Raw genomic sequence first — 24528 nt, 5'->3', positions numbered from 1 at the left:
GATTGCAAAGAATAAAAAATGTTCAATAGCATGAGTGTAGTTTAAAAGAAAAAAAAACCCCAAGGTTTTGAAAACACTGTGTAAATTAAGACATAAATACACTTAATAACAAAAAATAGGAATTGTTCATGAGTACAAGGGAGACTGACTCACTGACATTAACTTCTGCATTTCTGCTTGCAAGGTTATAGTAATTAAATAGCAAGTCCTCAGAGATGTCATCTTTTAGTATGTGGCTTTTTCCTTAAAACAAAACAAGAAACAAAGAAAAAAACAAACAAAAACCACAAAAAACCCTAACAGAGACGTACTCTACTTACATAATTTACTAAAAGTCAGCCAAAGACTTGAGTTTTGAATGCTTTACCTGTAACGAAGACGAAAGGAAGTGACAGTACGTATTAGAATTCCATTAAAGATAAAGACAGCTTTTGGAATGGGGGGATTGTCAATAGAAATGGGATTGAAAAGATGGAAGCGCATTGTGGGCAACAGTTCATATTTCAAAGGTTTTTACTTTTCATCATGACAAAACTGACTCCTTGATCATTTTCGCCATGCCCACCAACCCCTACTCAATAGAGATGGAATCATCTTGCCACAACAGTAGCTACACCAGTAGCCACAGCACTTCTCTGGGATCTGGTGAAACTAGGCATAAAGTCCTTACTAGAACTGACAGAAACTGTAGATGATGTCCATATTATCCAGAGTACAGTAAACATTCAGACTCTCAGCAGTTTTTTGGGTTGGTTTGTTTGGGCTTTTCTGTATTTTGGCAAGCTACAATCTTCCAATTCAAAATTATTTCACTACAGAGTACTAGTCAGCTTGGGGCATAAGTCTCAGTTGAAAGACAATCATCTTTGTGTGGGATGTTCAGTATTTGTTCATATACATAACTCAAGACAGACTTATGCATTTTTGGTACAAATACTTAAATGTTAGTTAAATTCTACAGTCCAAGCCATAGCGGAGACTTGAACTCTACAAGAACTGCTTCAGGCCATCATTCTGCTTTAAGGCAGAAAATTGCTATTGAAGAACAAGGTAATAAGGTACAAAGATGAATAAAGATACAGAACTCTTCCTACATTAACTATAAATATTCTTATAAAAACAACATACAAAAGATTACAGCAACTCTCTGTATTGAAAAGTAAAATTAGATACAAGAACACAAAGTTGTTGCCAACAAAAAAACCCAGTGATATGATGAAAACCACTGTGCTATGATAAATTCCAAAATAAAAGTCATTAAAGATACTATTTTGATCAAAGAAATTAGAGACAGGTATTTTCTGAATTGTCACAAAACAATGTTTAGCACTTATATTTCTTGACCATGAGCAATTTTATTAAATTGAGGAAAGTGATAAGGAAAGAGCTGACAGGATTCACCAGAATGGAAATAGTGATGCTGGAAGGCAGGCTCCAATGCAAATGAAACCACTAAAACACAAGACTGACGTTATACAAGCTCGCCTGCTTTGCAGAAACAATTGTGTTCTATGCAAGGCCTCCAGCTCAGTGAAACAGCAAAGCCTGTCACTCTGGATGGAAAAAAGTTTCCACAGAAACAAGAATAAGTTGTGAAATAGGAACCAGCATACAACACGCAATAGGTGATCTCTCTTTTTTAAGGCAGTCCAGCAGAACAGTGTCTGTCCATCTGCCTGCAAGGCAATGGGAATTTTCTTCAGAGCAACTATTTGTAGCTGTGAAAATGCATGGCTACACTTAAGATAAGTAGCTAATTAATGTAAATAAAAATTTTAAAGAAGAAAAAAGATGTCTGCTCACATGAACCAACAATATAGCTGATGGAATGATGCAAAAGCTACCTCCGATAAGTGATGAGCCCAAACTACAGAACTTCCAGACCTAGCAGCTGATAAGCTTCTGATTACAAAAAAGCTCTACTAAAATTAATGCAATAATTAACAATAATGCATTGTTCTACTTAGCACATGTAAATTAGGTAAAGTTAAACATTTCACACAATCTGTTCAAAGGAAATTTGTTGAGTGAACATACACCTTTTATAGTATTCATTTTACTAGGACTAAATACAAAACAATGAAGCAAAATGCATACACTTACCGAAGCAAGCAAAATAATTAACAAGGTGCTGTTCCTCCTTTGTTTTGTTAGGATTTTTTTCCTCCAAATTAGAGATTAATATTGATCAAGTACCTCCTCTTCCTCTCTTTAACTATTCCAAGATTTCAGATTAAGGGGCGGTGTTATGCCATTAGATCCTATTACCATTATTCCTCAACTACAAAATACTAAGTAAGTTAATGAAAAAAATTAACTGCAGGATCACAATTCTGCTATAGAAATTTCAGAAATGCTACTTGAAGTTTTAACACTTTTTCTTAGATCCAATTCATCTTAAAACAATTACAAAGAAATGAGATTTAGAAATTATTTCTATGTAAATGAAACAGTTTAAGTACTCTGTAGACATTCAAAAACAGTTTTTAAAAGATAACACCAGGAGCAAGCACTTAAGGTTTCCTCCAGAAGAATTCTGTTTTCAGAGTCCTTACATCATGAAACCAAAGGCCATATATATACACCATCAAACAAGACATTTCTACATTATGCTCATAACCTATGAATTTAATACTAAAGATTACATTCTACAGTGTGCTATTATTCAGCAGTGTGCTCTCCCTATTTTTACATTAGGTACCACTTAAATTCAGAACATCTTCCTATCATCCTCCATGGTCTTACTCCCTGTCCTTAGTGCTATTTTCTCACAGTGGAACATGAGAACAAAAACAAAAGACAATGACACTTAAAGTCTGCTCAAGTTCTTACCTATCTATTTCACTCTTATCTATCAGTTTTTGGTACTATCTCCATAACAATGGGGCACATGAAGAGGTGTTATTCCATATGTGACTGCTCTCTATACTGGAAGAGACCTTGACTGGTCATAATTATTCTAGAAAACCAGCACTTGATTCTACCATAGTACTGGGATTCAAAGCTCAGCTTTTCTGATATAGCCAGCTGATTTCACCACGAGCAGCTCTTGCTGGTACACCTTTCAGATATGCCTGTGCTGCAAATGACTTTTTTCTGTATGCAATTTCCAAATTTGAGCAACTCCTGCCATTTGGAAAGTAAGAGTACAATCTCAGTTTTGTACTCAATGCTACACAGGTGAAAGTTCAATGAATCCCACACAAACCTACTCAACAGCAGCAGTCCTTAACACAATGCAAATAATAACTAAATACATCCCTCAGAGAGAATGACCACATTCTCAAAGCACAGCTTGAGATAAAAGCTGTTAGACAGAGCAGTTTGAAACTACTAAGGCATAATTTACTGCCACGGAATTTTCTTCTAGTTCATTTTTGTCAGATTTTCTGTTTGTCTTCTCTGTAACATCAATGGGCCTCAACATTTACTTTTGCCGCTTCCTTTAATACTAATTGAAGGCATCCTGTCCATTTCCAAAATAAACAGAATTAGTTTGCCACACTGCTATCTTGCCCTGCTTCTATATAGCCTACATTTGAGGAAGGTCAAAAAAGCAGAGGAAGCAATGGCTATTAAAAAAATACAGAGAATATGAGAAAGAAAAGCTTCAGCATCCTTTGATATTTAAATGTGTCAGTGGCAACACATTTACAAAGAATCTTTGAAACCTAGGTGTGAAACTGCTAAAGATCTCTGAATCTAACTTGCAAAACAAACTCAAGCTGCATCAATGCAGCGGGCTTATCAAGCGTACTGAATTTATCTGCAGTCAAGAACTTGTGCTGTATTAGAAGTAACATATTAGGAGAAAAAAAAAGGCAAACAAGTTCACACATCTATTATTACAATATTAGAGACAAATCTTAAGCTATCTGAAAAGCCACTAAGGCAATAGGCATTATCAAGGATCTAGTGAATCTAACATTACTCACATTATTATGCTGATACTAGGGCTTTCAGGAGCTAACTGACATATAATCCTAGTATTAAGCTCTAATTGTATTTAGCACAGAAAACACTTCAAGGAGAAGAGATGCTGGTCAAGCTGAAGTGAGCAAGCTAAAAGTAAGTTACTTGACAAACACAGCAACATAGATTCAAGAAGAATAAAATACTTTTTTTTTTTAAAATTTGTCCTGCATTAAAATTTAGGAAAAGTTTATAAAAATTGCTCCACCTTTCAGCATAAGAAATGTAGTCACTTATATAGTTAAGTTTTCCCTTTTCAACTGCAGCACGTTCTTCCATTATCTGCATTACTTATCTACACTTGCATCTTTTATGTGTATTACTACTCCAAAAATTTCTTTAATTATTCCACATTTCCCTATGAACTCCTCTGGCACCAGCCAAACATATCAGAATTCCAGGGTTATCAAAGATTTATATGCTTAATAAAGTCTAGAAAAAATGGAGACTGAACATCACCATAATCTGAATAATTGAGACCTACATGTGGAACAATCTATGTATAGCTGTGATGTTAAACACAGCATTGGAGGCTCTATACTTCATTGTCAAAATCATTCAGAGACACAAAGTAATTTATAAAAAGATGCTTATCTGAGTTTAAAAAAAACCTGAATATAGTAAAATATAGCCTATAGTTTTAAATAGGCTTTGCAAGATTTATCAGACACGGATGAACGCCACAAAAAGTTGATTTGCCAGTCTGAAGCAGTGCATTTCACTCTATCATAAATTTTAGAGATGAACTTGCATGGACTCACTGCTTAATGTTTTCCTCTTCCTTGATGCAGTGAAAGAGTAGTAGGACACTACACGTTTACAGTAGTACCTGCAAGCACACAGACAGCAGCCACAACCTTGCAATAGCTTGTTCACATACATATGTTATCAGAAAAATAGCACTGAAAGCATACAATTCCAATAACATTTTGCTTTGAAAAATGTTTACTTAAAATCTTTAAGTGGCACTTCTCTTTTTTTCCAACTAAAGCATTCAATAGCACTTGATGTAAACACTGTTTCACTATCTTGCCTAGTTGACAAGCAAAGTTAGTCATTTTCCTGTTTATGTGTGTCAGCAACAGGGAAGAGGAAAACATGAAAAATAGGAAAATGTGATTCTAAAACCACAAAAAGTGGTAACAAGGACTCAAACAAGGAGTACTCAAAACAACTTCAACACATTTTGGAAGTAATTAGACATAAAATTTCCGTTTAGGCTGAGCTTTTATATGCAGTAGAAATATGGAAGAAGAACTGAAGCAACAAGCAGTCAAAGCACTTCCGTGTCTGCCAATTGGGCATCACAGCTTCTGCAGACACAGGTATATTCCATATTAAATCTCCCTAGTCTTTCAAGCTTTTGGCATTTTAAGCATGAATCCCTACCAGGGATTCTGACAGTAAACTCATGAGTTTTAAGTTTACTGGCCATTTGAAGGTGTCACAAGAGTAACAGAAAAGACAAACCTGGTACTTTAAGCATTTGTACCTGTCCACTCTGAAACACGAAATGCCATCTTTATGAGAGAACATGGAGCAGAGATGATGAAAAACAGACAGTGTTTTGTCACCCAAGAACAAACTAGTCCAGGTGTAAATAGAGGCACACAAGTAATGAGTAGGTGGCATTTCTGTTGGTGTATATGTGGCATTATACACTAGATTATGCAACTAATAAGTCTTACGAAAATACTGAATTACACAGAATTTTTTAAAAAAGAAGTATGATACTGCAGAAATACATCCAGAAGACAGTACAGAGATAAGGTAGGTATCAATAACGCAAATTTTACAGGAAAGGAATAATAGTATCTACAGTGAAAGACACCTAGCATAAACAGAAGTAATTTTGTGTTTTAAGCTTGCATTTTTACACCTTCCTAGCTTTAAACTTTTAACTTCATTTCTGAATTTTTACATGTGTTTCCTATCAGCATTCAAGCTCATTTTCATCAGTAACTGATATATTTTAAAGCATTTATTTTGCTCCCACAATTTTGGATTTGCCATTTCTACAACTCTAATGTTTAGAAGCCTTACTAGTTTCTAGAGTTGAAATGCATTGGTTTACAACTGTGAAATACTGCCTCAGCCCTGTCAATAGCCTTGCTTTGAGTACTCAAGTGCAAACTTCAGGTAGGACTTACAATGTTTAAATTGATATACAACACCACTACAGCAGCAATCATTCACCCTTGAACCTTAACAGGATTTTTTTTTCAAAAAAGTTACTCCAATCACGCTTCTCTGGCACTCCAGCAATCACATCTGAGGACTTAATGAATTCTTCACTTTACTTTCTAAAGACACAGAAAACCAATTGATAGCTGATCTTTACCATGACCTGAAGAAATTGAGATGGAAGGCCACTGTAAGAACAAGTGTAGCAAAACTGTTTCCCCAGGATGTCTGGTTCTTCTGGAATCCCAAAGTTCTAAAAAGGACACAATCATTTTAAGTTTTATCTAAGCTTGCTTAGCTTCCAAGGAAAACACCCAACCTTCATACATTATATTCTCAACTATGAAAGTGATTGACTTTGTATTGGTCTGCACTTTGTCCAAAAAAAAAAAGCCAAACTAGTAGTAAAGGATCACAAAAGAAAACTCAGAAAAAGCATGGAGTGTCACTTTTTCCAGTGTAGGTGTACAGTATGTATGAGGAGAATCTCAGAAAGGTATCTCAAAGGATTTTAAAAAGCTTTTCATTGCTGGTGACACATTTTTCCCTGAAACAAGCCACTTCCTTTCTAAAACCCACACAGTACCTCAGTGTCAAGATTCAGTAACTTCTTGAAGTCTGTGTATGTATTTTTCTTACACAAAACACAAAAGTCTTAAATTCTCACTACTTTCCGTGATTTAAGATATAACTCTATCATCAGTCAAGCCAGATTTCAAACATTTCCATTCAGTAAAGAACACATCTATTTGTCACAGACCGAATACAGGCCTTATCTGAGCCCCATGAAGTACAGCGGGCTCTCAGCACTATAGCAGGCATTTGAGAACTGCCACATCACTGAAAACTTAGCACAGCCAATTTAAGTTCGGCACAAAAATTTCTTCTGAGCTACCTGGGTATAAAAAATGGATTTTCAAACATGCAAAACCAAAGCATTAGAGCCTAGTATGATAAATGGAATTAAGACCTGAGGGGCACCAAGCTAATGCAAATATATAGTACATCACCATTAAACTTCAGAATGTTTGTTCCTCCAGGATTTCTTTGAAATTCTCCCTATAAATAATATCCAAAAGTATCAGTTTTTTCATTTAAGACTCCCAACTTCATTTGTCCATTAACCAACCACAAAGCAGAAGTGATAAAAGTTATCTGTCAAAGCAAAATAATCTGCATCCTGACACTTTGCACTAGGAAGAAGCTGCTATCGCTGTGTCCATCTGTAGGATAAAAAGAAGACCAAAAAAGAACCGAAAGCAAACTTTGCTGCATTCAACTGAGAGAAAACAAAAAGCTAATTACATTAAGTCACATTGTGGTAATGTTTGTAGGATTTCTGTTTATTTGTTACTGGTATAAAGCAAAAGCGAAGGAATGTATTTATATAGGAGAGGCAAAAACTGAAAGGCAAATATATTAACAAAATGCAAACTAAGTATCTCCTAATTTCACCTGTGGCTTTTATTCTTGAAACTGTCCACACTGTCTTAATAGTTATGTCAAAAACCAGAATACATGTAATATTAATAAAAATCATAAATCAACAATAAATTACATTGAAGAAATACCTGCTTCTCTATTAACAGCTGCAAGTAAAGCAGTCCAATATTCAGAAAACTAGACCCAAGTTTGAGACCTGTGCTCTATTCCTAGATTATCTGGCATATCATGAGTAAGGCTTTTTCAGCTTCCTGTGCCTTACTTTCAATTCTGACTCTCTACTGTGAAGCTTGTTTCTTATTAAATATTTATACATACAGCCCTATAAAGGCCCTGTTCTTGGTGCTCCTCCTGAGAAATTACCACAATACAAAATAGCCAGTGGCCCCACAAAGACAGCTCAACTATGAGAATTACTTTATTTAAAAAACAACAACAACAACAAAAAAAACAACAAAAAACCCCACCAAATTCCTTGCTACCCCAGCAAGAATCAACTAAACATGCTCAGTTCACAGTAGTTTTAATTTCCTGCAAGGACTGCACATTTACAGACACCTGACCTCCTTCTTGCTCACACATCACTAAAACCAAAAATCTGAGTGTCATAAAGTGGTTAACAATTCCGTTAATGGTGCCAGAAAGGGAAGATAATCTAGCTCACTCACCAGTATCTGTGTTTGCTCTGCAACAATAACATGGGCAAAAAGAAATGAAAATGTAGTTTAGCCAGAAAAAGCAAAGAGAAACAAAAAAATATGCACAGAATGCAGATCATTTTGACTAAGAGGGTACCATTTTTACATAAATATTTTTTAGACATTTGAACTTTATGAAAGGTTTCTCAGAGAACCCGTAATTATCAGCTAAATTTCATAAACCAAAAATTCTCGCTTCTCCTGACTATACTGAAAGCAAACTTATTACAACAGTACATTTCGAATTGCAATCTCTGAACATCGCTAATACTCACTGCTGAGATCAAGTGAAGGACACCTGAGAAATGCTATATATGTCATCATTTCAAAAGAAGTTTATATTAAGATTTCACTCTCTGATTTAATGGACAAAATCATTCAAAACAGCCAATTGAAATATTAAAATAATGTCCATCTCTATCAGCTATTACCTCCATACATTGACATAATGATGAGTAAACACTTCCCAAGCAACTCTTCTCTAAAATCTCTGTATCTTCATTATAAAAATAATAAGGCACTTCTCACAGAATCGAATCATCAAATGCGTGGGGTTGGAAGGGACCTTTAAAGGTCATCCAGTCCAACCCCCCTGCAATGAGCAGGGACATCCTTAACTAGATCAGGTTGCTCAGAGCCCCATCAAGCCTGACCTTGACCTTTTCATTAAGTCTTCTAAGTCTGTAATTCTTAGCAAACTGTTCATGAGTTCTTTCAAAATGTATCATTTTAATTTCTGCAGTCTGCAACAACTTCAAGGGTTCCAGTCATCCAGTCATTTTACTACCAGAAGGTTGTGGAGAAGGGGTTATTTTCTAAAGGAATCCTACCAACACGAAGCACCCAAATAAATTATTTGCCCAATAAACCACTGACATACTCCAGAAGTCACTGACAATTCTTTTAATGGGCCAATTTGAAGTATGCAATGTAATGCATTCACACACCAAATAAAAGAACATTTCCATGATAACACTGACACTAGAAACCCATTAATTATTTCATAAGGAATCAAAAATTATCCAAAAATCACATACTGCAATCAGTTTTTACTTCTGGTTGAAATGTATACTTCAACAGAGCAACTGGCTGTATAGCATAGCCATACTAGAACAAAGACCCATTCCCACTGAACTGCATTAAGAGAGAAATTCGCGAAGACCCGAAGAGCTTGCTTCAAGAAGTCAATACATAAATCACCATTAGCTTTGATTTTTGTTTCATCACATTGTTTTCAGTGCCGACTAAACACATCCGTTTCCCAAAAGAAGTTTCTCTTACTTCCCCCCACAGAAAATCCACTGAGGCCAAAACAGTAAGCACACACAGAAGTACAGATAACTTGGACTAATGACATTTCCTCATCATCTAAATAGCAGTTTGGACACAGTGAATTAAATATAAAATCTACTTTAGAGTTCATCAGCTGTCTAGACTTCACACAAATGAAGAAGGGATACAAATTCAATTTCCAAAGAAACAAAAAAGCAGGAAGCAGCCCCTTTCAGTACTTCAGAAAGTTTATTTTTACTGCATGAATTACAATTTGATGAAAGTTTTGTGTTGTTTTTTTTCCTCTCAACTACTACTCATAATCAACTTTTAATATAAAAACACTTTGCTGAGCACTTTACACTTGAAAGAGATGTGAATGATTGACTGTGTAACCCTAAACTACTGCCCTTGTATAAATGTACTGTAATAAACTATATACATTTCATAACGACAAGCTATATCCTATCTTCATACATATACTTTGTGTAGCTATTGACTTTTGCAGTAGTAGTTACTCTTTTTTGCATACGGGTAGATTTTCAGAAATTGTTGATTACTGAAAAATGTACTTTAATAACACAATTAGAGGAAATAGGGCGAAACACAAAATCATGAAGACTACCTCACTGCACCACTTAGTCTCCTAGAAATAAGGTTTTGAAATATTATTGTGTAACAGTTCCAGAAATTCAAGTAGTTCGCTTTCTCTGAAGCTTAAAATCCTGAGAATTGTCTGAACAGTTCAATGAGAAATTACTCACAGTTATTTCTGAATAAAATGTAAAAACCAGGTACATTAAGTTTTAATCTCATGAGTTGTTTTTTTATATCTGAAGCTTATGCTCCTAAGATTCTGTACTTCTCTCAAAAGTGTGTTCTGCTGTAGTTAAAAACTAGCTAAATATAATTACATTAAACCACTTCCCAAAGGGTACAAAGCATCAGTCATTTTTGATATAGCAATGTGGGTTGTTATTTTCCTACCCTGCTCACACTTTGACTTTCAATTTGCCCTGGTTTCCCAAAACAACTTCAGATAGAAATCAGCTAGAAAAAAGGAAACCTAAAAGAGAAAAATGGAACAGGTATTTAGAGACATGTTAAGAATGTTTATTTTAAGTCAACTGTAGTAGCTCTAATTTCTTGAGCTTGAAAACTAACTTCAGACAATTATTTTTTTTTCTTATTTCACTGATATCCTTTCCTTTTTGAAATCCAAATAAACTTTAAAAATGCTATTGAAATAATCTGAAAAAAACACTTTTACTAACCCGTTTCTAACCAAAGGCAAACTGGAGCCTCAATACAGTGTTTGAAGACACACTAGTAGATGCCAGTTTTTGCCTTACTTTCTCCAAAGGAATATTCCACAGAAAGAAGTACGCCCATGCAAACCTAGACGAGAACTGGAGCTTGTTTCCACAACAGATACAATCATTATACAACTCTCAAACACAACTCTATTTCTGTCAGGTAACTTAACAAGAAATTGTAATTAAGTCAGTCCTTTAAGAATACGCATTTTATTTAAGTACATAAAGCAATGTCCACATGGCAAATTTATATTAAAAATATCCAGCAGCCACTTAAAAAATATGTACAAAATAGATTTAATGTACAAAGTACTTTAGCAGTATACAGTCTGAATAGCAGAAGTAGTATGACTACGTAGTTTAATACTATCTTTTTTAATGTCCATATGCAAACACAGACAAATCCTTTGCAATGTTACTTGTTCTGAAATTCACATATTAACACAATTACCTGTATTAGACAAAGATACACACTAGCTGCAAAATGGGAGGGGAGAAAGTTTTATATGTACATCAATTTAAAAAAGCTCACTGTGTTAGCAGAAAATACACAAGTAGTTAACAAGAATTCTAACATTCACTAGGCAGAAACACTTCAGTGCAAAGGCCAAACACAGACTTCTTACACAAAAATGTCATATACCATAATATCATGCAGTATCCTAAGACAATTAAACCTGTCACGAATGCAACAAACCCAGTTCTCAATAAGGAAATTATGGAATAATTAAGGAAATTATTAAAATACCTGTTTAATTTAAGAAGTAAATACAGCAACACATTAGCTTTTCTTAAAAAAAAAAAAAAACCAGAACTGTGAATTTTTCCAAGCATGAAAATAAATAATCTCTGTTGAAAATTAATTGGAATTCAGGTTCATCCACCACTTACGCACCTCTGCAGGGCTCAGCCCGCAGGTTTGTACTAATTCAAGGCTCACTTCAGGATTCAGGATTGCAAACTGAAGAAAAATCCCTTCCCTACTCCTTATCCACCAAACTGTGTGTATTGTTTCTTCAAGATCAGCAACAACGCTGAGACAAATGCAAATGAAAAAAGTATTTATATATGAAAATCCAGCTACCTAGCAAGATCCAAAGTTGTTTACTAAGGTATCAATCCCACAGGAAGATACGCAATGAACATGCAATGCTGACGCCTTTTGGCTTCAGTTACTTGTTTGAACATTAATCTGCATGAAGCCTGTGGCGAAACTGAGCTCCACGTACTACACATTGCACCTACTACATGTACATACTTTCCAGTGGAATCCAGAGGACATACACTCAAATGTTCAGCTAAGGATCTAAAATTATTAAAAATACTACGAAGCTTCACACAAAGAAGATCAGCCAGAGGAATGAGAAAACAGACCAAAAGCAAAAAGAACTTCAATAAGAGAAAATATTTAGAGGGAAAAGCAAAGCTATTCAATGAAAATTTAAAAAAATATGCACGTATCAGAAATCTTTACCTACATTAATTAGGGCCTCAGTTATCTGAAACGAAGCAAAATCACCTAACAATACACCAGGCACGACGCTGCCAAACTTTACACTACTATTTTACTTCTAAAAATGAGAATTTCTCTAGTAGAAGAATACAATCAATTTTGGAAAAACACAAACTTTAATTATAGACTCTCCAAATAGGACATTTTACCTCAGAGGGAAAAAACAGACTTGGACTTTTAAGCAGTGGAACGTTAATATTTGGACTAAACACAGAGGAACCTGACAGCGAAAAACATTTCATATTGTTCAAAAAGCAGAATTTGCTATTAACACTAATTAATTAAAAAATCAGTAATCAATCAGTATCATCCAGAACTCTACAGGAAATCTTCTGAGGAAATAAATCAATTATGCTCCTGCTCATGAGCTTATCAGATCATAGTATGTACACTGGATCGCATTATTTACACTTCAATGCTTTAAGGCACTTAAAATAGGTAAGGGTACAGATGGCTAGATTTAACATGTCAACTAGAACATAAACACTACAGCACTGTCATTATACAAAACTTTTATTAGTAAGGGTTAGAAACATCGATTTCATTCAAGAGGTCAGAGGTCACACTGCTGATAGTCCTAAATGACAACAGCATCAACCAGACAAACAAGCAAAATATACAGAACATTAAATCTGTACCTGAGAGCACTGGAACATGTTTTATTTTTATTTAGAAACAAATCTGAAGTGCAACCTGAAGTCAGGAATAAACCTAAAAGTTTGTGTCTCCTTTTTCATGTTACATGCACAATAAAAGTTAAGATTAAAACTGGATGAAAATTACATCTACTGTTCCATACTAGCTGCCAAGTTTAGCATGATAAGTGTATGGCAGTATACATACAAATGTACTTTTCTAGTTGCTGCAGTACCTTTACTGCATTTATTGCTGTTCAGGATTTAAAATACTGACATGGACACGGGAAATATATTAAAAGCAGTAATATGTGCTAAAAGGAAAGTTGAAACATCCATGCAGTTACTAATTTGACTAACAAGGGCACCAGAATTTGGTAATTATCAGCTAAAAAAATAAGTCCAGAATGTCCTGATTCTGATCTTCCATCTAAAGATTCAAAGTAACAGCAACGCGTGCAAACTGTAGAAGACAATATATATTTCCATTACTGAAGGAAGCTTTCTTCAAAACAAGCAAGAGGCAACACTTATACACACAAACAGCACCTATGCTTTGCCTGATTTTTTTTCCATTGAGCAAAGACTCACATGTTAAAGTTGAAAGAATTGTTATTCCAATAGTTTTCTGAAAGACTTGAGAGTAAGCCATAGAACTCTAGTGAAACTTCTCATTAAATGCATACAGCATGTATACACCTACAAAACTGCCATTTTAAAACTCTTCACATTTTGACAGCAAGTGCTTGCTCCCCTACAAATTTGGTCCTATCAAAAACTATACATGTTCTACAACTTAAACTGTCAAAACCTGAGGTTAGTGAGGCTTTTAAAAACTAAAGGTATTTTTGTTGTAATACTAAAATCAGTATAAAAAAAGAGAAGAATAATGACATTGACTGGAAATATCTGTTACAAGATTGGCAGTTTAATAACATACCTTATCAGAAAATCTAACTTTGAGAATATTTAATAAAACATTTGAATATGAACTGAGATTCCTGCTCCCCAAACTACACACCATAGAGCAAAACCAAATTACTTTGCAAAATAAAAATTCAGTGTTCTTCCCAATGAACTGTATCTTCAACACCTAGAGAGATGTTTCAAGACATCTAATGGTGTTAATGGAATTTTGTACATGCAATGTCTATACACTAAAGATTAAGACTTTAAAAGTTAAAAATCTTATATTGTCAGTGAAAATTAGGCAAAAATAGTTATTCAGTGCAACAGCTTAAAAGCTGACATACAAATTTGCTACCCAACAGTGAGAACTGTAATATGTCAATTAAAAAAATCTTAAAAACATCAATTCTAGATTATAAATAGGTCCTGTATAATTATTTTTTTAATATACCAAGATATAAACACCGATTTCTTCTCTCTTTTTTTGACACCTTTTTTACTCTCTTGTAAAAGCTTTTTTTTGGTTAGCTTTCACAATATCATCGGGAGATGCTGATTTGAAGTCAAATGGCGTTATGGCTATTATAGGACCAGTTTCCTTGGGTTTTATGTCTTGCACTTGTCTACTGTATAGGAAAGTTTTATGTATACCAGTTGTGTGCCGCTTATAACCTTTTGGAGGATAATGGAGACACAAGGTTAAAGCAAAAGCTGAAGGTCTTGCACGCAGTGCCTTCATCCACGACAGAGATAAATCCTGCCTCTTAGGACTAATGCCTCTTTTGGATTTTTTATTTGTTTTGGCAAAACCAGAACATTTTCCTTGTTTTCCTCTTAAAAGTTTAGTTTCAGGGCTGAAGATATTTGACTGTCTTACCACACTTTGTTCTGCAGATACACCTGTATTTTTTACAAGGACACTTAAATCAATACTGGTTCTTTTAGAGGGCCTCAATTCAGGTACACTGAGCATGGGGAAGTCCGTCCTTTGTTGAGCTTTATCTATTTCAATTGTCTCTGCTATTAAATCTGAGAGTGATAAATTCTCAACCTCCTTTAGTGGAAAAACTTTAGAGAGGGCCAGAGAAGACAAAGATCCTGTTAGCTCTGGCATCCCACTTGAAGTTTGGGGTTGACTTACTAGTTGTGATAATGGTGTGGTTCCCAATTTCACATCAGTGAGACTTGCTGTTGACTGTGTATATAGATCAGCCAAAGAATAACAGTAGCTAGGACTGCTTTCCTGGTGCTCCTGAAGTAAGTCAGCCAATGATGTACTTCCAGACCTTAGCACTGGCAAAGCAGCCATGTCTGAAGAGGGGCTTTCTTGTTTCCTACTTTGCACAAGTGAAGAAAAATTTTCAAGAAGTTCATTCTTCCTATTTACAGTATGACTGACTTCATTACCAAGAGTCAATTTTCCTAAAGCACTTGTTAAACATTGAGAACTGTAAAAATCTGCATTACTATTACAATCAGAAGTATTTGAGGAAACAAGAGGAATGCTGTCTTCAGGACTCAGAGAATCACAAGCCACATTCTGCATCAGCAAGGATTTCAGGTCCTGTGCTTCCTTGCAATCCAACTTCTTAATGGCATAATTTCCAGGTGGGTTACTTCCTATGCTAAAGCAAACATCTTCATGGTCAGGAATTGAACTTACTGCATTAGCACTTTCTGATAGTTGATTCTCTGCCTGTTTGTTCACAGGTTCACAAAACGATTCTCTACACAAATCATCACTGAAAGAAGATGACAGAAAAAGTGAAGAGGATTTAAATCCTTTCCTTTCAGATGAATGCATATTGGATTTTTCAGCATTAAGGAGTGTTTTGTCATTTGTAATTAAAGAGTAAGAAGCTGAACCACTTTTGGCTGTCAAGTTTCCAAACCCAGGTTTGTTGGTGTTATCAGCAACATTTTCTACTGCACAAGAGAAACTGTCTGTATCAATACACGTTTCTGGACAACAAAGTAAGTCTCCTTACCTTACAATAGCCAATAATTTTCAGATGGAAGTGCAGTCACAACGAAATATCCGATTTTTTTAAGTTGACAGCAGTAACAAAAAAATCAAGAAGAAATATGAAAAGGCATTTAATTACTAAGTGTTATCCAAAGACATGCAATGTTCTACAATTAAGTTACAGGTATCTACTGAAATGCCTAATAAACTCCTAAGAATCAGCAAAGGATGGAAGCAAATATTACTATGATTTAAACATAAATCAAAATAAGAAAGTTACTGTATAGACACTATCAAAAAAAGGGAGATACTGGGGATTGGAGATGTTAGTTCACCAAACAAATAATGGAGGGGCATAAAACGTAAAGATGTTATCCAACTTTTAGGACATGTATACATTCAGCTAAGTCATACATTAGAAATGAGAAATTTACTGTGAACTACAGATGGTTGCAGTTTGAATTTAAGCTGACACTAAGGTTTTATTTTGACTTCTAGCTCAAGAAAAGCTACTGTTTCCTTTAAATGGTTTTAGAACACAGAAATAGAAGAGTAAGTTGTGGTTTTTTAATTTTAAAATTAACAGTAACAAGCACCTTCACAGTTTATAAAGCTAAAATTAAACTGTACACAGAAATGAATCATCTTGAATGTAAACAATCAAACAGAAGTATACCTTTTGTCGTCTTTCCTACAATCACAGCGTCCTCATTCTTGGTCTTCACATTTTGGTTACTCCCTTGTGAAAGCAGAAGATCCAAAGCCTTCTGAACATCAAAATTACAATCCAGTACTGCTTGTATCATTGTTTGCTCTAGTACAGACTCTGCCAAAACTTCTCTCATTTGATCAAGGCATGAATTAAGACGCGCTAAAAGAGACACATTACTGTTATAAGCTACACAATAGAATGTCTTCAGTGGCCTAACCACTAGCACCACATATCTGATTAACAAAAACAGGAGAAAAATATCACAGTAAGAGATAAAAACTTTTTAAATTAATTTCAATCTCCTTGATCGCCACAATAATCTTTGCCCCCAAACTCTGCAGAATATTTTACCAATTTCAGATATATGATAGGCAGTGCTATGTTCCCTATAGCAATACTGTTCTATAAATTCTTAATAATGAAATACCAGGATCTGGTAAAATCAACTATCTGCACTGCAGAGAAGAAATACAAATAATCACCTTAAAATTATCCAAAGTCATTTAGAAAGTCAATGTTGAATCCCATTGAACAGCACCGTTTAAGTGTTTACAGATGGTGTAATTAACACCCACAGTAAAAAAAAAAAAAAAAAAAAGGCACATTTTCAGGGTACTCAGGCCTTAGCAATTTAAAATTCTGGATCAATGCACCAAGTTTGAAATTACCTGCAATTTTTATCTTTCCTAAAACTGCAACATATTTTTGGCTGATAAAATCAATTTGCTTTGGCGCATGTTTCTGCAACTATTATAAGCCTTGACTTAGATATGCTTCTAAAGTCTTGACTTGCTGTACAACAAGAGACTGAAAATTCACCAGTCTGCCACTCACTGGAAGTAATGTGCTGATCTGACATACAAACATAAGAGAACAGAAGAAAAATCTTCCTGAACATCACAGCTTCTGTCAGTTTAGATTTTAGAAAACAGGAACTAACAACAGGACAGATTCTTTATTTGAACATCTCCTCAAAGATGACATTTAAAGAACTTTGCTAAGCGAATTCAACACCACAAAATTCCGACTTCCTCAAGGTTACTTAAATCAGTACCCTCAACCTGTAATCCAAATAGCAAGTCAATGTTCCCCAGGCATTTTCTCTGCAAAACAAGTACCGGCAGACCACTGCATAGTGTGTTGGTTGGCCATTTTCTTACCCAACACCAAACAAGGACAATCTTGTCACACTCTTTGCAGCTAGACTGACAGTGGCCAACACTACACACTATTCCAAACATAACAGGTCTTGTGGGACCACTGCTGTTTTTACAGTACCACAGAATCACAGAATATTAGGAGTTGGAAGGGACCTTGAAAGATCATCCAGTCCAACCCCCCTGCCAGAGCAGGATCACCTACACTAGGTTGCACAGGAACATTTCCAGGCAGGTTTTGAATGTCTCCAGAGAAGGAGACTCCACAACCTCCCTGGGCAGCCTGGTCCAGTGCTCTGTCACCCTAACAGTAAAAAAGATTTTCCTCATGTTCACATGGAACTTCCTTTGCTCCAGTTTGCTCCCATTGCCCCCTGTCCTACCATTTGACATATAAATGGTTATTTCTAGGTATCTCCTTCATCTTTTTTCTGTCCAGAATATAACTTTTCTTCTTGTTCCAATATCAATTCTTAACTGATTGAGTCTGTCAGAAGCATTCTGAAAAGTCAGGGTACTGTACTGGCTAGATCACCTGCATTCACATAGTGACTGATTCTTTCAAACTACCTTCTACAGGATTATTTCCTGCTGTAAAAACATGCATCTTACACCCAAGTTTATAATATTTATCCCTAAGTCTATGCATTAGCACAGTTTCTACCAATTTACTTGACATGGCATCTAGATTTTCTGTTTTATCTATTCTTTCTGAACTTTTTGCAACTTGTTTTAAATAGCAAATTTCATTCATGCATTTTATTGTCTGTTCATTCACCAACACACTTTACTCAAAGCTTATCAACATTTTTAAAATAAACCTGATTATTTCCAAAATATTAAAAACTAAGTTAGTTATTAATACTTAGGAGAGAAACTTGCTAATCGATTTCACAAAGCATGTAATTAAGTTATCAGGCAGCAAGTTTTAAAAAGCAAAAGCAAGTTTCCCCAATCACTCAGCTCAGAACTCAGCTTAAAACATGGAATTCATGGCTCCAGGACTGAAAGGAAATCAAAGTCTAATGAATTCAAAACAGGGTAAGAAAAGATACCTGTAGAAGATACACGTATCTAAAGATACCTGTAGAGGTTACTGTTTCAAGGAAATGCGTGACTTTGAAAACTTCTCAAATACTGCTAATTGCCATAATTTGGAATGCAATACAAGCAAAAGATCATTCTACAAATATTCAAATACTCTTCTCCAAGCATCAATTTGCAGAGTCAAGACCTTGAGCTAAATGGATGCTTGGCCTGAGCTAGTACAGCTGCTCTTATGTCTGCATTTCATATCAAATCTCATTATCTCTAATAAGAAACTAAGAACATACTTCAATGTATGCAATAAATTTACAAATAGTATACAAAAAGGTACTTATAAACTTGAAGATTCATGACTACGGTCATGGACGGTGTTGCTCTAGAAGGTTACAAAATTATGAGCAGCGCCAGTGAAGTAACAAACATTAATTTAAGACTAGTTTAGTAAGTTCTTAATTCATAAAAAAGATTGTTCTACGAAGTAGTTATTTTCTATAATTACCTCTATCAACGTCAGACAACTGATGACGGGATGTAAAATAATCAGCAGTTTCATCTGTATCTTCATACCCATATTCTTCTTCTAATGGCTCAGCAAATGTTGCTGGTTTGTCTCGTCTGGAGTAGATAAATTGAGCTGCTGCATTAGGTAAAAAACAAAGTATCAATTAAAAAAAAACATCAAATACTTTTTCCTCCTTTAAAAACAAAGGGAAAAAAAAGTTAGGACACTGACCTGTTGCAGAGGGAATGGCACACTACTTTAAAATGACTACTACTTGAAGACTTTAGAGTATACAGCAGTTCATGCTAAAATATAAATAAGTCATCATCACAGTGACATCACAGGCTGTACAATATCCTTGTATCTACATAAAGCAATAATTCTGCAAAGTTCAGTATTCAAACAAAAGAATACACTTCAGGTTTGAAAAAACAGGGTTTTTTTTATACCAAATTACCATCTATGGCCTAATGTCTTCAGAACCTTAATTGACAATTATTTTTTTTACTTCAGTTACAAGTGAAAAAAAATATAGCATGAAAATAACACTGCTTTTACAGTATAGCACTGTCAAACTACTGATAATTTAATGGAGTTAAACACACTCTTCTCTTCTTGAAATTTTATTAGAAATACAGCCCATGAGTTAAAATGGATATTCACACAAAACTTTAAACAAGTGCATAATTTCACTCTGATTAAGCAAAACATTAAGGCATATATAGATAAAACTTCTTGCTGAACATGAGCCCCACACTAATTCCATACTCTTACAAATGTACCAAGTATAATGTAAACAAAATTCCTTATGCTATGTAATATTCCCCCCAGTTCCGAAATACACACTGAAAGCATATGTATATCCAGTAGTATATCCTTAGCAACTGTTTTCCAAATATGTACCATTTCATACTCAATCACTGTCACTGAAAAGACTATTAAAAGATTGCATTACAAACTAAATCAGATTATTTTATAAATTAAACTTATGTAAAAAGAATTCTTAAGAAAATTATTGAGCACAAACAAGATTTAGTTTTGCAATTCAGCAATTTATACTTGATTAAAAAGTAAACGTTGCACATTTTTATCACAAAATACAAGGCTATCATATGTCTTAGAAAAAGTTCGAAAAGTTCTAGCCATTGTATTTAGAAACTGAATGCAAGACAATCTGAATTTAAATCAGGGAATATGACTAAAAAATGAAAATACCCACCTAGACTCACTTATCTAAAATCAACAGGATGACAGAGGAACAGATTTTTAAAGACCTAATTATTAACGCAAGTACCTGTGGTCTGAGGTCACAGACTACATCCCAGCCGCAGTTGATTTAGATCCAGCCTAGTTACCTGCAGTAGCATAGCTTCACATCAACATTGGCCATACTATTTTCAGGGCTCTAAAAACACTACCAGCAAATCTGAGAAAACCCTGAACTGACAGTCTTGTCAGAGCTTTGACTGGAGAACACAACCTAAAGGTTCTACAGTCGGGCTGAATTCAGCTGGGATAAGCTGCTCTGATTACGTCTTACCTGAGCACAGAGCATCACTATTTTTATACCCACTCTGAATATCACAAGGGGTGGAAGGCTTAATAGTTCCACGTGATCTTGCATGAGAATAGTGAGGACCAGTGCTACATCACACAAGAAGACTCCCTACCCCACCATTTACTGTAAAAGTTGTGTAAAAGACATCAACTACCAGGTTGTTAAGCCCAGATCGATCCTACAAACCATTTTAAAAGATACCAAATCTTTCAAGACTATCAACACATTCCCATAAATCTGATTTTTACATTATTAAGTACATTCTGACCATCCAAGATAACAAATTTCTATGACTGATGAGGTGCCCAGTTGTCTAATGCATACCTTTGGAAGTCAACAACGCTTAACACCACCCAACTGACTTTAACAAGATTATGGCTGGTAGGCACTTTTCCAAAGTTTCACTCTAAATACTGTTTTATTATAGAAATGAAGATCAGAGTAGGAAACAATGGACAATGCTTATACGTAATCACGTGGACTAACCTGTTGAAGGAGAAATGCAATAATCATCTTCTACTGACTGGCCATACACATCATCATCTTCAAAATCTGTGAAGTAGAAACAGCAAGATTAGCCTGCACAATTTCTAAATACTTAGAATTATAATTCAAAGTGTCATTTTTACACAAAATTTTAATAAATTATGCCTCTCTAGAATTCCAGAAGTGAAGTGAAGTGCTGTTTATTTACCTAGGTAAGAAATTCTAGGTTACAATAATAGAACTTTAACATTTAATACTCTGTTCATTAAGGAAGCTGAAAATTTTCAAGAGCTGCCACGCTTCACACCTCCTCCTTCAGCATCTCCTTTGGAAGGCTGCCCTCAAAGTCCAAACCTAACATTCTACAGTTCAACAAATCTTTACCCATGGCACTTTTCTTCATATTTCTGCTTGACCTCTCAATAGTCCTAACCACAGATTGCTCTATTACAATTGCTACTCCAACAACTCAGGATCAGCATTTCTACCCCATACACAAAATCATTTCAGCCAAAAAGCAAGAATCTTTGCAAGCAAAAGCAAGAAATATGCAGGTACTTAAACACAGCCATTTACTTTCTGCATTAAAATAAAAGTATCAGGAATTAATTATAAGGAAAAACAAAGAGTAAGTCAATTATTGCACCCTCCTAAGAAAAATCCTAGTATTATGTAAATCTTCAAAATATATGTATAATTCTCACTAAGTAATAAAGAAATACATGGAAAAAAGTAATTAAATATTTTTTAAGATGCTATTGCATACATGTGGCAGCTTCACAAATAACATAGTGTTTGTTATTTTAAAAAAGTAGCTAACAGCTAAAAAGAAATCTTCACTCTGGCACCAACTTACAGAACACAGAACTGGAATATTACAAACACTGTATCCATCTATAAAAGGCTCAGCATCTGGGGCACAAATGGTTCATTTATCTCTCAGCATGGAACAAGAAAATCAAAGTAAACTTAACTCCGTGATCAACTTTAATTTAATAAAAAAAAAGCCAACCAAAAGCAGTAGCTAAAAGGGCTGGCACAAGTATCTGAAGATTTTTAGAACAAATTGGCTAGTTTGGAAATTAAGTACCATGGGATAAAGCAAAAATATTACAGGCTCATTTTGATTGTATAAAAAAAGAGCAAATTGTTATCTACTTTTTGACTTTGTTGAAAAGAACACACTGTCACATGGTTCCATGCTAGGACCAATGAATCTATAAAAAAATCTAGAGAAGAGCTAAACATTTTTTTTCCAAGGTAAAAACACTTTTTGGAGTTTGGCCAACACATGGAGAACGTCAAAAAGAACTCCAGGATTACTGCTGTGAATAGTTAACATTCACAGTTAGTAGTAAGTGAAATCAAAGTAAATCTTGGTGTGCATTACTTGAATCCCTTGTATATGCCATAGACTACAAAGAAGACACTTCAGTGAAAATGGCTCAGCTTGCACTGATCATAAAAAATAATTCTTAAAAAGTAACATAAATTACAGAGAACAGGGTAGATGCCACTGATGCATTCCACAGTATCAACAGCTGTATCACCAAAATGTTCGCAGCTAGAATATCACATTCAGTTCTGATCATATTATCTTAAAAAGGAGAGAGCAGAAATAGCATATGGTCAAATGAAGGCCACAAGATCTAAGGCCTCAAAAGCCTTCCTAGGAAAGGAGATAAAAAATACTGCAAATATTTACTTTAGAAAGGAGACAAATAATTGGGCCAGACAAAGCATATGTAGCATAATATAATGCCACATATTTTTAAGTTAAAGAAGAAGACACAAAAGTGTACTTCATTTGGTACAAAAATGATTGAATGCAACTATAAAAGTAGCATACCGTCTAAGTATAAAGACCACACACACGTTTCTAATTAAACCTGATGTGCAATGCAACAGTAACGTTTCAAATAGCAACTTAAGCATCACATGGCTACAGCAAATTACTACGTATCTCAGCTACCTCATTAAAATATATTCCAATGAGTGTACAAACACTGAAATGAATTCTACAGACTGGGCTCCCAGCTTCACAGATGACAGAGATCAGTTGACTTCAACATTTCAACTAATCTGTGATGAAGTCTCTAGAAGGTGAAAGAATCAAGCAGCAAAATTCTCAATCCAGTCTAAGATTTTGCCTATGTTAGGTAAATTTGCACTAGTAAAACCAACAAGGTAGGCCACACAGACGTCATGGTTCACATGGATTTACATGACTTCCCCAGAGATTCTAAGATCACAGTGTAACACCCAACTTGTGCTCCTGTAAAACATGTACATATTGCACCTGTCCACTCAACAGCAAAAGTCCAGAGGCAGGCTGAAGTATTTCTTGCAATTCTCGTATATAATCTGACAAGGCAAGGCAACAAAATAGCTGTTCCCGTACCAAAAGGTTCTTTAAAATACAGACATGAACTGAAAGCGTGTCCATTTTTCCACAGCCTAAGCCAGCACAAACAAAACCACTAAGAAAAAGGGGGCCACGTACAGTTTGCCTAAATTAAGGGGACAGGACACAAAGAAAGCTGCAGCACTGCAGGTATGAGCAGAGTTCTTACAAAAAAGCTCATCCATTCCACACAGGCTTAAGTAAAACATGACAGAAAGGTGTCTGAAAAATAGGTACTTCCTTAGATCCTCAACTCCCTCTTTAAGTACTACATTTCTTCTACAAGGAACATCTGTTGCCTCATATCTGTTATGGCTGAACATAAGCAACAATTTGCTAGCCTGGGAACACAAACTTTTAAGTTTTACAACACTGAGGAAGGGCGGGTTCCATTGTATTGAGGCTGGTTTTCAACTCACTCCCACCCGCCGGAAAAGCTATCCACTCCGGCAGCTCAAAGAAAGGCAGGTAATAGCTGCCTCGGCCGTGTCTGGGTGTCAGGGCCGCGCTTTCACGGTGTGGAAGCTCCCAGTGAGAGGCCGGGAGCAGGAGGCTGCCCTGAAGGCCAGCGGGAGCGCCGCCACGTGCGCCCGATCCACAGCTTGGGCGGGAAACGAGTGGGAGATGTCCCGGTAGGGGACCGGAGGAGGAGGCGGAGCGAGGCCTCCCACGGAGCCTCGTCCAACCCCCGCGGAGTGCAGGGGAGGGGGCTGCTTCTCCCCTCCTACCGCCCCTGACAGCGCCCCGCGCCCTC

The 24528-nt window shown here is 35.5% G+C and overlaps 2 protein-coding genes across 2 annotated transcripts in view; both read right to left on the bottom strand.

The window, feature by feature from the left end:
• LOC104533689 (HBS1-like protein) overlaps window positions 1–21436 on the bottom strand; it is a gene marked incomplete at its 5' end in the record, with an annotated part of 41029 nt that extends 19593 nt beyond the window's left edge. The window contains 3 exons of the mRNA XM_010182007.1: window positions 16585–16779; window positions 19324–19461; window positions 21371–21436. Coding sequence (XP_010180309.1) covers window positions 16585–16779; window positions 19324–19461; window positions 21371–21436 — 399 coding nt within the window. The remainder of the gene's footprint in view (window positions 1–16584; window positions 16780–19323; window positions 19462–21370) is intronic.
• LOC104538713 lies at window positions 14439–15253 on the bottom strand. Its single transcript, XM_010182005.1, has one exon. It carries the CDS (start codon window positions 15249–15251, stop codon window positions 14439–14441), a length of 813 nt encoding a protein of 270 aa, XP_010180307.1. The 5' UTR covers window positions 15252–15253.
• Window positions 21437–24528: the final 3092 nt, after the last annotated feature.

Source organism: Mesitornis unicolor, unplaced genomic scaffold, assembly GCF_000695765.1.
Source record: "Mesitornis unicolor isolate BGI_N332 unplaced genomic scaffold, ASM69576v1 scaffold31953, whole genome shotgun sequence".
Taxonomy (NCBI): Eukaryota; Metazoa; Chordata; class Aves; order Mesitornithiformes; family Mesitornithidae; genus Mesitornis; species Mesitornis unicolor.
Note: the sequence above shows the minus strand (reverse complement) of the source record. Positions and strands in the feature narration are given on the sequence as shown.

Excerpts from the sequence above, each read along its gene's own strand:
- LOC104538713 (XM_010182005.1), bottom strand. The coding sequence starts at position 15,251 with ATGGCTGCTTTGCCAGTGCTAAGGTCTGGAAGTACATCATTGGCTGAC.